Source organism: Thunnus albacares, chromosome 13, assembly GCF_914725855.1.
Source record: "Thunnus albacares chromosome 13, fThuAlb1.1, whole genome shotgun sequence".
In the NCBI taxonomy this organism is placed as follows: domain Eukaryota; kingdom Metazoa; phylum Chordata; class Actinopteri; order Scombriformes; family Scombridae; genus Thunnus; species Thunnus albacares.
In genome coordinates, this window is record NC_058118.1 from 1620591 (window position 1) to 1637434 (window position 16844).

General features: G+C 38.4%; 1 protein-coding gene across 17 annotated transcripts in view; it reads left to right on the top strand.

Moving 5' to 3' along the window:
* Positions 1–201: 201 nt before the first annotated feature.
* dlg2 (discs, large homolog 2 (Drosophila)) overlaps positions 202–16844 on the top strand; it is a 182547-nt gene continuing 165904 nt past the window's right edge. For 14 of the 17 annotated variants that reach the window (XM_044369686.1, XM_044369692.1, XM_044369691.1 and 11 more), the window contains exons 1-2: positions 1434–1641; positions 2598–2729. In XM_044369686.1, the coding sequence (XP_044225621.1) occupies positions 1611–1641; positions 2598–2729 (163 nt within the window). In that variant the 5' untranslated portion in view covers positions 1434–1610. Of the gene's footprint in view, positions 1365–1433; positions 1642–2597; positions 2730–16844 lie in introns of those variants that run through there. The other 3 variants (XM_044369687.1, XM_044369702.1, XM_044369695.1) reach the window with 3 other exon arrangements.

The following is a 16844-nucleotide window of genomic DNA, read 5'->3' on the forward strand; positions in this document are numbered from 1 at the left end:
CGATTAAACCACTTCCATAATTAACCTTACCTGTTAATAATTGACCAATTTGTTTCTTCATTGTGTTAAATTGCCTATAATAGAAACAAGTGTTCAGGGCTGCACTTCTGTTCGACAGAAGTTACATTAAAGTATTGCCAGTGAGCGTATTATATTGAAAGCTAGAGACGGAAGTGGCGCCGTGTGTTGCAGCTAGCTTGCTGCTGGCTCTATAGCTGCTGCTGATGCTGTCACTTCATATGGCTCACACTGCTGCACAGCACCTGCTTAAAGCATAAAGAGATGTGGCAGCTCGAGGATTCACGACAGTGCTGCTTTTTATCAGGAGGCATTTCTGACGAATGCACAGTCACCATGTTACGGAATATGACAATAGATGGAGTCATTTGAAAGCCATGCGTTTTCTCCCACTGTTGGCAGGCAGGTATTTTCCTACAGCCAGGCGTCGTACTGGGAAAGCATCATTTCATTTGGCACTGCCGCTGGCTGCTGATTTAGCATGAATGCTAGCTAACTAATAGACAACATGCATGTTTATTTTTATGCGTTGAAGCAACGTTAACCGGCAACGTTAGAGGTTTTTTTTTAATGTCATGAATTGTCATTACCCGCCTCATGGGGGGCACACACACATCCCTGCATAAGTCACAACCTCCAGACAGAAACTCTGAAGTGATTGTTTCTTGTTAGCTTACATTTCCTAAACCGTTGTGGAAAGAAGCCGCGAGGACAGCTGACATTCTGAGAAACTACAGATTCATTTGGCGTCTTTGAAGTGTGGTGCAGGTTTTGTCCCGCGTTTTGGCTTGTAGGCAGGTAAAAGAAACTTCAGGTATGGACTGTCAGGTAGGATAAATAATGTGGAGCAGCTCTTCAGGACTGCCACAGCACACCGGCTTCGTGTTAACCCAGGCCAGTCCTCAGACCTGTCCGCTGCTCTCCACCACGGGGCATTAAAGCAGCCTCCACACACCCTTCCTCTGACTATGAGGACTTCGCTGTCCATCTTTTTGTCTCCAGCTGTGTAGTGTAAGCCGCCTGTCTGTCTGTCTGTCTGTGGAGGCTTTTTGAAGCAGCAGTGAAGCAGTCATGACAAGGCAGTTCTCCGGTCTGCCAGCCTTTCAGACAGAGGATGGACACAGACAGAAGTAATGCACAGTCCCATGTGCAGGATGTGTTAAAACCAGGGGTTCCCACACGTTTTCACACCAATAACCCCTGAATTACTCTACACACTCAGCAGACAGGATTTGATGAGACATTGCAACAGGGGACCTCATCTGAGCTTCTTGTGGATTACTGTCGGTGCTGTCATCTGGGACAGAGACACCTGTGATCACATTGTTCAACTGTACTAAAATCTAGTCAGTGAAATCAATCATTTACACATTTTTCTGGTCACAGATCCCCCTGGACCCCCCCCTCCCCACCTCTCCACCCCCGCCCCCCTCCCCGGACTCCACCTTGGGAGCCACAAGTTAAAGTTCTCTTCTTAGAGTTCTTGAAGCAGAGCAAAGTTGATTAAAACCCTTCCTGTTTTCCTCTAAGAGAGAACTTTTCGACCATGCACTGAAGACTGAACCGGAAGCCTTAGTGAGAGTCAAGTTTACATGGACTCAGCCATGCCTGTCAGAAAAAAAGGTGAGTGACTGTATGTGCCATACGTAACGAGAATTCCTCCAGCTTTCAAAGCATGTGAATACTTCATGTGCATGATAAGGATGCTGTAACATCACCAACAATTTGTGTGTCTACTGTTCATAACAGTTTAAACTCAAGGCTTGGCTGTAAAGCCTTTGGGTTTCCTTCAGCCTCAGAATATATACATTCACCATATGGTCAAAAGTTGTATATAAAAGTTATCATAAGTGATAGTGTACTTTTGGTCTGGTGAGGTTATTCATAGTGCTAGGCCCCTCAGTTCCACTGAATAGAAAAAAAATCAATAATGGTCCTCCAACTTTGTGGCAACTGTTTGTGTTTGTTACCTTTACCTGTTTCAACATGACAATGTGTTGTGCACAAAGCCAGCTCCATAAAGAAATAGTTTTCCCAGTTTGTTGTGGAAGAACTTGACTGACCCACACACACACTCCATCCAATACCTTTGGGATGAACTGGAACACAGACTGTGAGCCAGACCTTATCACCCAACATCAGTGTTGGAGCCAGGTTCCTACACCTAAAACCAGGTGTGGTGTTATGGAAGCAGATTAATGCCCATGGTTTTGAGATGTGATGTTCAACAATATGAGTGTAATGCTTTGGTGTCTGCATACTTTTGGCCATATTTTGTATATTATCCTGCCCTTCCTGATAAGCTGTGAGCGGGCACAGCTGTAGAGGAGCTACTCATTTTACTCATGTCTATAGTTAAATACTTGTATGTTCTTAGGGCTGATGCACTTTTTGTTACACATCATAGTGAATATTGTCAAATAGATACAGAACCAATCAAAAGTTTGGACACACTTTCTCATGCAAGTGAATGAAAATAACATTTGACTGGTACTGTTTGTGAAGCATACATATATTATGATATGAAAAAATAACCAAGGAAACACCAAAGCCTGTCTTATCTGCCCCCTCCTCTGCAGACACAGCTCGAGCCTTGGGGCTTTTGGAGGAGTACTGCACTAAACTGAGGACACCAGAGGAGCAGCAGCTCAAGACTGCCATTCAGAGAGTGATGGGGATTTTCAAAAGCAACCTGTTTGAAGCTCTTCTTGGTGAGTCCGTGAAGCACAATAATCCATCAAGCAATTGGTATTTTCTGTCAAGTTTGTGGTTTTTAGAAAAAAAAAAAAAAATTCAAAGCTGAGTCAGTTGCATTTTTACTGTCAATGAACAGACTCACCCATATCCACAGTTTCTCCCTCTATGGTGCTGAATCCAGTATGCTTCCACATAGTGCTTTTCCAGTGATTTGGTGTCATGATGATCCAGTTAGCAAGACTCACTAGTGTCCTTTGTTTTACATGAATGAAGTGAACAACAGTAGGGTAACAGAGCAATTGTGCATTTTGCGCCCCCTGCTGCAGGTTATGGTAGGTTGTGTGTGCCCCACAAATGCCCAGCCCAATCAGAGTTTGTTTCTTCAAGTTTTGTTGTTTGTGTTTGGTCCAAAAAGGAAACAAATCGGGAGGTAGATGGCTTAACAGTTAGCAGCAGATCAGCAAAGTCAGCCCAGTGCTGCTTAAAAAAAGAAAGAGAAGGAAATTGATAATGTGAGCCTAATCGCATGAGCCTACTGTACTGTAACTCTCTACATTTTTATGATCCTACATTAGAAACAGTATGTATAGGCTGCACAAAAGCATTCTGGATGTTAGTCCATAATGTGCTATATTGCAGGCCTGACTGTAGATTGCACTTGTGTAGCAGACAGCGGTCAAGCTTTAGGCTTCTGTTCAAGCACTGTGGGTCGACCTCATGACCTCCATGCCACTTAAAGGCTTTGACCACCTTCCTCTGCGAGGGTCTGGAATCGTCATTTCCGAAACCTAAACCAACAATCAGGCCACGGACAGATCCCATCATGTGCACTGGTGACAGAGATTAAAGGGAAGTCATAAAACAGTCCAACCTGGTATCAAAGCATGTAGACAAACCATACATTACTGTACATCAGATCTTTGCAAGGCTACTGTAGTCAAGCTGCTTCAAGTTGAAATAATTTTAATATACAGCCAAGCTTGGATTACACTACAGAAACACTGTGTCCATTGACCTTGTCCCTGTGCTAAAGAAGGTTTTCAGATTCATTCTGTGTGGAAGAAAGCAGTTAGAATGACTGAAAGTCCAATTTAAAAATGTTTGACTCCTATTTTAAAAGGCTACTAAAACTGTTGTAAACATTGGCCAGATATGAGTTGGTCTCTGGGTTCTGTCTCGACACACAAACCATTTGTTTATCAGCCTTTCAAATGAGAAATAAAGTAACATGCAAATCTGCATCTGCCCTGGTTTTTCCACCAGTTTGCAGGACAAAATGAGACTACTGTCCATTGTTCAACAGCATCAGTTCTCCACAACAACTACAACATTGAAGACCCACTTTGTACTCCACCCTTCAGTATGTTTGTCTGAAGCAATCCCTACATTGTCTGTCAGGAACCACAATCAGCATTACTATCAGTCAAACAGCAGTTGCATGGATCTGTATGTCTGAGGCACTGTCACGTTATCAGAGGCTGACCACTCAGCCTAAGAGTGATTTTAGGATTGACACACTGCAGCAAATATTGCAGCTGGGACTGAAGTAGCAGCTGAAATATTTGGCAGGAGTGAGACGTACAGTACAGTCCAGCAGTGGTCTGTCTGTGTAACCTAAGATGTAGACTGTGTCACTGTTTCAGTACTGTTTCAGTGAGGAAGTCTCTTTGTTCTCTGCCGGACTGTGCGCTGTGGTTAGACTGAGGATGACTGGAGATGATGAGGTTGTAACATGCACCAAATAGTGACAAGCAACATTCTAATTTACTTGTCAAAAAGACTGTGAACTCAAACAAGTCGTGAATTATAAATGAGCCATACTGGCCACACCAGCTGCCACATCTGGCACATCTGGCACATCTGTCACAGGGCGCTGCAAGGATCATTCAGATAGCTGAGCTCCACCCTGACTGGGTGACTCTACACTGTGGAGAGGCTGATGTTCCTCTACCATAGTCCTGGGCTCACCTCAGTAACAGTTCTCCATAGCCCTGCCCTTACATAACCCACAGCTTTCTATCATTTATATTACTCTAACTGCATTGTTTGTTTTATCATTACATAATCATATATGGCACGTGTTGTTTGATTTTGAAAAATTCTTGTTCACTTTGACTTGATTTTCATATGACTATAATATTGCCACTGGCTCTATTAAGGGCTGCTCTGTAGTGCAGAAAAACACAGATGAAGTACGGAGTTGTTTTCCACTAGTTAAATGCAGCGAGACTTGCTGTGAGACAATAAACCTTATTTAGATCTTGTCATGCTGGTCCATGTAGCATTATGTTGCAGAGTGACATCATTTCCTGTGACTTTAAGTTCACGTATTATGGTGTATGTGATGAAGCAGTGTGAGCTATGAATTGACTACAAAGTAAATGCAGGGAGGCAATCATTTTCTGCTTTTGGTTTAGACCAGGGAAACTATCCATACACTGTAAGAGCGAAAGCAGTCAACCAGTACACCAGAGTAGATACTGTTATGTATCTATGAGTAGGAATTATTCCTTATAATTCTGTAGCACTAGGTCGGTGTCACAAAATACTATTGATAACAGTAAATGTAAAGGATAGGAACTGTCTGCTTGAATTGTTTCATGTCTTTAATAATTAAGTTTGCATGATGTTTTTGTCTTGCATGTAAGTACCACCAATGTATATCAGCCCACAAGCAGAAACCTCCAGTTAGCTGTATGTTTTTCACTTGTTTCGTCTGTTTTACTGGTTGATGCACTGTGCAGAGTATATTTCTGGACTTAGCAGCAGTTAAGAACCACTCTTGTGCCCTGCTTTCAGCAGACCTGGAGAATTTTCTCCACATGGGATTACAAAATGATTTCTAATTAAGACAGAAGTTGAAGTTGAACCTCTCAGCTGCGTTTGGCTTTAAACCATCTGTTTATCTTTGGCATCCTTGCACACTGTTGCATATCTGTGAGAAACCATTTGCATGAGTCTCTCCCTTCCCTGTAATGCTTTCTCAATTTGTGTGATTTGTGACAGTCAACTAACTGCCTTCTGAAGCAGCCATGTTGAACTATACTTGATCTATCTCTGTAGAAATTGCAGACCTTCATGGTTCTGGGCTAAGACTAGACCAGTACCTCCATGCTTGCTGGCTTTCCTGCATTCTCAAACAAATCCTTAGACCCTAATAACTCATTCAGAAGCCGACAGCCCAACTCTTCTGCAACCTCTTTAAATTCTTTCATGTAACTCATTACTTCTGCTCTCCACTAGCTTACCAGGCTGGTCAAATAAAATTCAAAACACTAGTGCTGAACAGACCATGATCCAATACTGGAATCTGGTTCCTGTATTTATAATTTTCCTGCAACAACCAGACTCTAGTTCAGCCTGACTCCCCTCCCTTCTGGTGTCCCAGTGGTGAAATGATCCTCACACCTCAGTCAGAACTGCTGGCTATGCTTGTTTTCTGAAAAACCGTGTCCTGACTCTGCCTGTACCCCCTGATTTCTCTTGACCCAACCCTAATGTGAATAAAAACTGAATCCTGCACTTCAAACCTCTGACTTGATCTCTTTTACATAACCAGGGTTTGTGTATCCTTAACACCTGCACTAGTCATCTCCTGATGGGAGGGACATTTTTAGTTTTCGTTTCTACACTTATTGCTTTTTTTAGCACTCCCAGTTATCTGACTGCTTACTACGTTGATGCTTGAGAAGTATTTTTAGTTTCATTTATTTTTTCACCATCTTACACTCAGCATAATGCACACTTCAGTGGATTTCAGGTGAGGGAAAATATGATTGTGCTTTTGCACACTATTAATTTGAACTCAGTCACCAGCTGTGCAGTAGCACACTAACAAAATGATCTACAATAACAGAAGTTGGCATCTTGGGTTTTTTGCATTGATTTTGTTTTTATTTCAGGATATTTTGAACATTTGTGCAGGCTTTGATATGCACTGTGCTGTATAGGACCTTTTCTTTACCTCAGCTCATCTATGTTGGTCAAATGTTCTGTAATATGTAATGCAACACTTGGGTGGCAATTATCAGTAGATGTAATATTTTATTTTGTATGTTGATTTGTTTTGCATTAAGTTGTTCTGTTTTAGTTCTACAGTTGTTTTAGCTTAACAGTGTAATTGTATTCTTGTATAAGTAGTTCCCCACCATGCATTCCTCTTTGATCTGTTTTTATCTGATAGGCTGTATCATCTCTGATGGGAAACTTATATATCTGCACAAGGAAAGATATTGGCACACAGCTTACATTAACACTAATCAAACCCCAAATAAACAAGGACCTGCATATATTAACAAATTGTTTCAAATTAGGTAATAATCCAAAATAAACATTTTCTCGATAGTAAATATTAACCATGTGGACAAACTCCATTAGGACATGTTTTTAATTTAATGTGTGGATTGCATTGTAATGTCTAATCTTTCTCTACGTGCACTTTGAATGCTTACATAATATCCTGCAACAGATGTTCTCCCTGAACACGCTCATATGTTGCACTCATAAAGCTATAGAGCACAAGCTGTCATTAGTAAAGTAATATTGATCAGTTTTCATGTCTGACCAAAACAGAGTGAGCAATTTGGTTAACTAGTTGTCAGTCAGTTAGAGTGTTGTTAAACATTACAAAGCTTTAGTGAGAATGGAGTGTTATACACACTCGTTGCCACTCACTAGGCAAAGATGGACACTGAACGTCTTACCAGTTCCTTTGGCAGTGATGAGGAACAATAGGTCTATGCAATGTAATCAAACACAGTTACAACTCTGCGATGGAATAAATGCCTCCTGAAATAGATGTAATCATCTTACAAAGCATTAGGTGCTGTCTAATCTGGCCAGTGGCATGGGCGCCCCAGCTAAACCCCATCACTGCAGAGTGGATCCATGTGTGGATTAACCCATTCATCATCCCCACTACTCCTCAGTCGCTCATCTGCACAGTTGAAGGACTTACTGATCTGCTTCCAGCTTCATACCTCCTCTGATTCAGAGGGAAATAACTGTTACTACAGCTGAGCCATACATTTCATCAGAATACTTTCAAATGTATTTTTTTTATAAGAGAAGACCTGCAGACCTAATGACATTCCCAACAGCTTCAGCTGCACTTTCTGTTTAGTTCTAATCAGCTGTTAGCATGCTAACATGCTAAACTAAGATGATGAACATAGTAAACATTATAGTTGGTTAGTTAGTTAGTTAGTTATTGTGTCATGCACATACAAGTCCCCAGTACATGCTAAACATCAGCATGTCAGCATTGTCATTGTGAGCATGTTGGCTTGCTGATGTTAGCAGTTAGCGCAAAGCAATACATGAACTGAATTACAGCCACATATTGAATGAGATGTCATGATGGTTGTAACATTTGTCTGAGATGTATTGTGCTTTTCTAGCATTCATACTTGAGCTTAGTACAGTATATCTGCTCTAGTGCTTTCTTCTGGTAGCTTAATTCTTGATTCCAATAAGGATTTTTTAAAGCATCATTTTGCTATTATTTTGCAATTAAGAAATGTCATAAGTTCATGTGATGTTTATATCATGGACAGTTAACACTGACTCAATTAAAATGACAGAACAGTGATGTATGGAGAAAACAGTGGAAAGTAAATAAAGTCTTAGTTTGGGAATAGAAAGCTATGCTTGAGCATTGCTCAATAGTGAGATTAAAATACAAACAAATTCATCATACATTGATCTGCTTTGATTGGATTTAATCCCTGTTGATTGTTGCAGATACATTTGACAGTGCTAGTGTAATATGTGATGTAAAAAGATTGCATCTGTTGGAGGTACTATGGAGTTTTAGGGGTTAAGCAAAGGACAGGGATAGCAATACAGAGCGTTCAAGAACATACTGCAGTCATGAAACTTTATTATTGTTCTTCCACGGTTTGATTCATCATGAGATGGAGCATTGTAGAGACCTTAATTCTTTCACAGTTGACTGTGCTACTTCTCAACTCATATTGATGTAGATGCTGTCCTGAAAGGTCAGAATCAAACTTTTGGCAGCTTTAACTAGATAATGTTATACTGAATCCAAACTTGGTACACGCTGAACTACAGTGTTACTGAAACATTGCATTGATTTTGATCAGTATCAGCTGACTCTTACTGTGCTGTTGATTTCCATATAATCACTCAACAATCCTATTCAGTCAAGACAATGAGGCAGTAATTATAATATCACCAGCTGTGGGAAGTTATTGAGTACATTTACTCAAGTACTAGGGGTGTAATGGTACACAAAATTCACGGTTCAGTACGTTGATACAGCAGAGAAAAAAGAAAGCTAGAAAATAACATGTTGGGCTTTAAATTTGACAATGTAAACATCCAACAATGGGTCATTGGCCAAAACTATTACTGGAACAGTTTAGTTGCTGCAGTGGAAACTGCTACTAAAACCTTTTCTGTTTCTTGCAAGGAGTCAGGACACCTGCTTGACAGCTGATTTACGGTCCCTCAGAACTGGTTCTTACAACATGCTGTCTGAGCACATCGGAAATCAAATGTGGTTATAGTTGTTGTGAATGGCTTCACTCAAAGGTGAACGTCACAGGGAGGGGAGGAGATGAGACATATAATCACTGAGGAAAGAGATGAGATATTGTTTAAATATGCATAGATAGCATTAGTCAAGTTCTTGCCAACTACTAAAATGTAAGCTAGGCTGCATGTTACATGATATCATGTATCTTTGCTAACTAACTTTTTGGCTTACCATTCGCTATCATCAATCATTATTTATCATCATTCATCATTGTCTGCTCCACTTACCACTGACCTGCTTTCTTTTCTATTCCTCCCCTTTCTTTCTCTTTCTTTTTTCACTCCCAGACGGATAATTCCTTTCTATTTTGCATAGTCAATGCAAACAAACTTGAGCATCTGTGACCAGCTCCATGACTCACAGAGACACCAATGAGATGGGGCCCCTAGGGGAGTGGTGGTGGTGGGGGGGGTTCCTAGCACTGGTTGTCACTGTAATGGTACCGCAGTTAAGGGGGATTCCCACATTTTGAGACAGTGGGAGTCAGCCCTCAGGGGGCCCCTTAGCTGGGGGCCCTACACAGGCGCTTAGTTTGCTTACGCTTTGGGCTTGCTCTGATTAAAACAGTGTTTTTTTGGCTTTGACGTCTTACAAAAAGCAGTGTGTAGTCGGGGTCACATTTCAGATGTCTATGAGTTGTTAACAGCTCCACCAAAAAGTGATTTTTCCCTCTAAACTTCTCACATGGTTTCATTTCAATAAATGTTCAAATGATCCAATATTTCACCAACAATCAAAGATTAGAAAAAAACTGAAAACAGGTTCGTGTATCAGAACTTTGTTTTTTCTTCTTTTCTCTCCCATTAATCTCATGATTAATTAATCTCTGAAATCTCATGATTAATGGGAGATTTATCTGGTGACCCTTTGGAGGGGCCCGACCCCTAGATTGGGAACCACTGGACTAAACTAGCTAACTGTATATAAAGTAGTTCAAACTAGCTCCACCTCCAGCAGCTTCAATAGTAACATGCTGCTCTAACACTAATGCTTAGTATTAATAATTTAATGATATATGTATATTCAGTCAGAGGGACCAAACCACTACTTTTACTGCAATACTAACTGACTAACTACATCAAGCTGATAATACTTATGTTTTTTTATTGTAGGAGGATTTTTCATTTACTTTTACTTGTAATGGAGTATTTTTACATTGCTGTATTGGTACTTGTACTTAAATAAGGATCTGAGTACTTCGTCTACCACTGGACATCAATGCTTATACCTGTAGCTGTTATTATTTATTTTATTCACATTTTACTGGGCTGCTATGGAGAAATTCCTTTTTCTCTTCTTTTGCATGCACAGAAAATTGGCTGTGCTTATTTTGGCAGTAAATATTTAGCAGTATATTGACCTCACAGTGAAGCATATGTTCTCAAAGCTGTGCTGAAAGCTGTGTTTAATGATGAACACTCTGTGTGCAACCTGGTCTGCTTTTGTAGAATTTTGCAATACATTTTTAGGAAATTATATATTTTATAATATGGTTGCTTTGCATTTGTTCACACTGTGGCCCGCATGTCTGAATTACTTCCCCTTGGCGTTGCATTGTTGGGAATTATGTGTGAAACAATGTTGTTACTTGCTGTGTCCCTCAAAAGATCTCCATCCCATGCATATAGTACTTTCAAATATATTTTTTACTGTAACATTCTCCTGACAATTGCTATGTACTTAAGCAGAATGACTATATTTTGTCTGAACTGCACTAAGTTTGTTATTTTCCTGCAGTATAAATTAATATCTAATCTGCATCATAGTCAACCTGTAACACACTCCAATGGCATGTGCTCACCTGAATTGAAGGCTCAGGTGGGACTGAGAGGGTACTGATCTCAGAACTGTTGTCTGTCAATATGCCCCACAAAGATTTTTAATGAGCTCTCTCTGTCATTGTCTGATGAGCAAGGCTGGCCCGTCCTTTTAATAGGACATGATTCTCTCTCTGCTGTCTTAGAGGGAACCTTCCTAGGAGGCTTCATTTTCTTTAATCTACTCTCAGTGTTAATTGAATCTTTCCCAGGCAGACTGATAATACTAGTGGGAGTTTACATCGGGCTACAGTAATGCGTCTGAAAAAATGACAGTGTGTGCTTGTGTGTAGCCCTTAAGTTTGGTGTCTCCTGGTATATACTGTATTTACATAGTCTATATATGTTAGGTCCAAAAGTCTGAGTCTACTAGTCAAGATACTTCTAATTTGCATTTGTTTCGAATGTAATGCTATTTTTTTCATTACAGATGACAATATCATTCATCATTTTTGATTTCCCAGGGGTGTTATTAACAGTCACTGACCAAAATGCCTCCGGACGCAATTGGATAGACCTACAACTAATCAGAGCAATGAAACATGTAACGTAGCGCTGAACAACAGAAAAATAGAAACAGACTTTCACTAAATCCTATTGAAACTTACTGTGTGTATTTTTACAGTAACTAACTGGCAGCAATTGACAAGTAACTTATTTTACAGTAACTTTTATTTTACAGTAACTTACTATAATTTATTTTACAGTAAGTTACTTGTCAATTCCTGCCCGTTAGTTACTGTAAAATATAAATAAAGTAAACTTTCTGTAAAATACATTACAGTAAGTTTACTGTGTTAATATTTACAGTAGCAATATTGTAACTGTCAAATGAAACACAGTGATTTATTGATACTGTTATTAAAAATCACAGTAAGGAAATTGTACCTGTAAAATGAAACACAGCAATATAATGATACTACAGAAGTGTAATGCATTCACTTGAAAAAAAGGCCTGCTCTGAGGCCTCACCTCTTGCATTGACATCAAAACATGACTTTGATCCACTTAGCTCCATTTTCCATTTGTGAATGATCAGAAATCAAGCAAAATCCATCCACACGCAGGTACCATAATTAGTTCACACAGCCTTTTTAACAGCATCACTTGACAAGAAAAATTGTGTTCACTTCAACAAGTTTAATAAAAATGATCAACCAACAGGCAAATAGGTCAAATTTATTCCCTCTAAACTACCTATGGAAAACTAAACTATCCAACTTACCCTGGTCTTCTTTGTATACTAGTGGTGGGTACTTATGTACCTGTATACCATTAGTCTTGAACCAGACAGTTTGTCTTAAAACAAGAATTACAGCAGTACTCTTGAGCCAATGGCTCCACCCACTTGATGACAGGAAAACAACAAATAGCTTAAAACAAAAAATACAACCACCAAACATGAATATACTGCTAAAGCCTAACAGGGGAATAGATCAATTCAAAAAAAGACCTGTTGTGTGTGTAGCCAACCTCAGTTCCAGTGGCTGTTATGAATGAACCATAGTTGCAAGCTGGGAATGAATGAATGTCATAGACTGGCGATGAATGAACTGTTGCACCCCAACAGTGTCAATCTGCGTGCTCCAATTTCCTTGTTTGAAGCATTTCAAAATGATCCCAGGAATCCAGCATCAATTAAACTTTTCTGTGGATCAACACTTCTGATACTTTTCTGTTGACGAATTGTTGGGGCTGACTGGCAAACAAAAAAACCAAATAAGCTGCAGGAGGCTAAAAACGGATAAATGACGCACACACCAAAAGATTCAGTTCCACTTCTGAGGCTCTGTTTACCACTCTTTTATTTTCTATATTTCTATTCTACATTCTGTACACCATATTTATATCAGTTGAACACTGGCTGCAAGTTTAGTTACTTGAACAAGCCTCTGATGAGTAGATCAAACCCACCTGAGTATCATCTGAACGCATGCTTCAATGGAAGGGATACAACTTAAGGAAATCTGACATTTTGAACAAAGGAGTTAAGCTGGTCAATGCCACAAATTTGCTTAAATGTGATTGCTGACCTAGAAATAGTGCAGAATCTTAAATACTTCTTCTTCATTTTACATGTCAACTTCTTGTGTTTTTAAATGTTTCTGAATCCTCCAACTTTCTGATTATTTCCAGGTTTATGTGATATAATATATATATATATTTATGTGATATAATATATATATATATATATATATATATATATATATATATATATATATATATATATATATATATATATATATATATATATATATATATATATATGGTTTTTTTTTCTTCATCCACTTACACCCCTTTATTGCACCAGTTTGTGTTGATTTCCTCAACTCCCAGCTCACAGTTTTGCCAACTGTGACCATTATGTAACAAGATTAGTAACAGTCTGGACATACAGTTTTTACAGTTCTACAGTCTCTAGGAATGATAATATCAGTCTGACGGTCTGTCCACCACTTTGGTCTAGACTGAAATATCTCAACAACTGTTTGATGGATATCTTTGAGGAAATTTTACATATATCCAGCTGTTTGAAGTTTTTGGCCTTTAGTTGAACATCTCACCAATATTGGATGGATTGCCATGAAATGTAGTACACATATCCATGGTTCCACTTTCACTTTGTCCATTACTTTTGTTTATGACTAAATAGAAGCAAAACTACAAACATTCTCATCAGCCTCAGCTGTACTTTGTGTTTATTGCCAGTTGGCAAATGTTAACATGCTAAACTAAGATGGTGAACATGGTAAATATTATCCCTTCCCTCAGCATGTTAGCACTATTGTTGTGAGCATATTTGCATGCTGACATTTATCTCAAAGCATCAGTATGCCTAAGTACAGAGCAGATAGCATTGCTGTAGACTCTAACTCCTCTTTAATTATGAGCCTAGCAAATGGCTGAGATGGCCATTTACAGCAACAGTGCACGTTCACTGTGCATAGATTTGTCTACATTAAATCTCTTTTATGGACAAAACCAGTGTGTAAAATTAGTAAAAAAACATTTTTCTTATAACATAATTATTATACATTTGTTTTCAGTTTTGTCTGTGGTGGTGCAATGCTATACACAAAACCTCCTGTGGTATGAACCATTGTATTGACTTGTATTTAACTGCAAGAAAACTTAGTATTTCCTCCACAATTGGACACACGCTTTGAGCAGACGTTACATGGTTGTAAGTGATGAATGACTGCAACTGTTATTGGTATCAGCCAAGATTTACATAGTCACCATATTGTCATTATTGTCCTAATAATGTCTAAAGAATGTCCAAATCAATAAATCCTATATCATACTGATAAAATAATTTCAACAAATACACACTATAATAACATTAGATTTATCTCTTTTTTGTATAAATATTTTTGTTAAATTTCATGCCTTATAGCACTGGGTTTTGCTTACAATCTCTTACTAACCAAAACAATTTCATATTACTATCATATATAGATAATATATACATATCATAGCTTGATGTCAGGCTAACATGAACATTACATACATTCACATACATAAAACATAAATGTACATTCACACTTACAAGTATCAATATCAGTATCACATTCTTAATCTTTCTTTTGTATTTCTATAACACTGACATATTCAAATACAGTTCAAGATTTGGAAGTTTAAGACCTCCTTCTGTACCAAACTGTGACCAACAGTTACCTATAGTAAATAGTGTAACTGGACACGCTGAGGCTAAACTCATGCCAACCCTCCAGTCATACCTTATAATCATAATGAGGTGAACTCTGCTATGGCTGCTTAATTGGCACATTATATGTATGATTTAGTGTGACTCTTACTGTTCTATGCCATGTCAAAGGTTACAAGAATCACTGGTAGGTTTTAAGGGTTTCATGTGTACTTAACGGATTACAGGACTTCTCTAGAGCTTTAGATCAGATAGATCATCTGTTTGAGATGAGTCAGGGCACATAAAAATAATTTACTTCAGTTTATATTTATTCCCTCATTCTATCAATGCAGGCTTCTGTGTTAGTGTCATTTTTAACAAGATCACTTTTATATTGCCTGTACTAATGTTATCCAGTATAAATATATTTTAAACACCCTTTTTAATATGGCTCAGTTGGATTTTTACTTGAGCATTTGTGTTATATCAACAATTCTCGATTTTCCTGTAGCAGCTGTGTTGTTCAGTTACTCAGTGGCCATGAATGAAACACAGGTTGTTGCTGATACATAGAGAAATACATTGAGATACATAGATACACAAAGAAATATCCTTGCTCTGTCAAGAATTGATGTAGAAAAGTCTGCCATCTAGTGGAGGGAGAGAGACTTTGACTGAATTATGTTAATGCATCTAGTATTTATGTCCTACCACCAGTGAACATGGCTGACTGTACAGTGAATGAAACATTTTGTATTTCATCCTGTTCATACACTGATAGTAGAAAGGCTTTTATGTACGCTTAGAACACATTTGCTTTGAAATCTTAACAACAAGCATCTCAACACCCGAACACTACATAAATCATTGCAGGTGTCATAAATCATCACAATTCTAACACTATTCAGAATTTAATCAAGCATTCTGGAGCATATTAATGTTAAAATCTCCACTGAAGATTTACCAATGTGAAACAATTAAAAATGACGTAAAGACACACATTTTAAGATTTCGATGTTGGATGCTGTCACCAAAATTTCAAGTATTTTCCCACCTTGCGAGAATCAATTAACTTTGTGTTGATTAAATAATACGCAGGATAATTGTTGGGGTACACATACAAGGACTGGGTCATACTTAAATATTACTATTTATAGACTTGTAGTGGAATTTGTTGACTTTATGAAGCTTTTGTGTTACATGTGTGTTCCATTGAACAGCAGTTTGACTATTTTATATGTGATTCTGTGCATATTTGTGCAATGTTGCGATGTCTCAGTTACATGTATTTTTCAATACTGAGTTAACTCCTCACACAATGATTACAACAGCATTCAATATGGATCAAACTATGGATAACCTTTAATTGCTTTGCCACAAAATGCATTCAATTACCACATCTTTCAAATTACCTGAATTGTTTTCTCACTCACACTTATCCATCACTAAAACTCTGTTTCTGTGTATTTACAGTCCATTTTGCGTGTTTACATACTGATTTAAAAACTATTACATTTATGTTCAAAAAGTTACTGTAAATGGACTGCACTTTGCTCCTATCTACTGCACCTATTTATTAAAAACATGCTCATTGGGCCATACAACACTGAGTGTCTCATTTCTCTCCTGGATGACCTCTGTTAAAGACTTGTGCAGGGTGAGGAAAGAGAGCGAGAGAGGACATATGAAGGACATAATGTGTAAATGTGGATGAGAACTCATGGCCAAATGCAGAAGACAGGGTTGACTAGTGCTACATATCTATATCTGTAGCCAACACATGCAGTAAAGAGATGCCATTCTTTTTGTTGTGATGGCATTGTGGTTTATGCAAAAAAAGACAAGAGTGATACATATTGTAATGCTGTAAGTTGTCAGTGTTTTTAGGTCATTGTATTATGACTGACAAATTTTTTTGTTGGGAGTTTAATGTTGTCAGTGTTCTGGTACAGGAGTTGATCCTGAAATGTGTATGAAATGTTTTATCGATGGAGCATTTTGGATGTGAGTTAACTGTTGTGACATGTGTAACTCAATGTAATATCACAGTATTGCTTTGAACCATACCACTCAGCTCTAAAAGCTTAGAGCTTATGTGTAC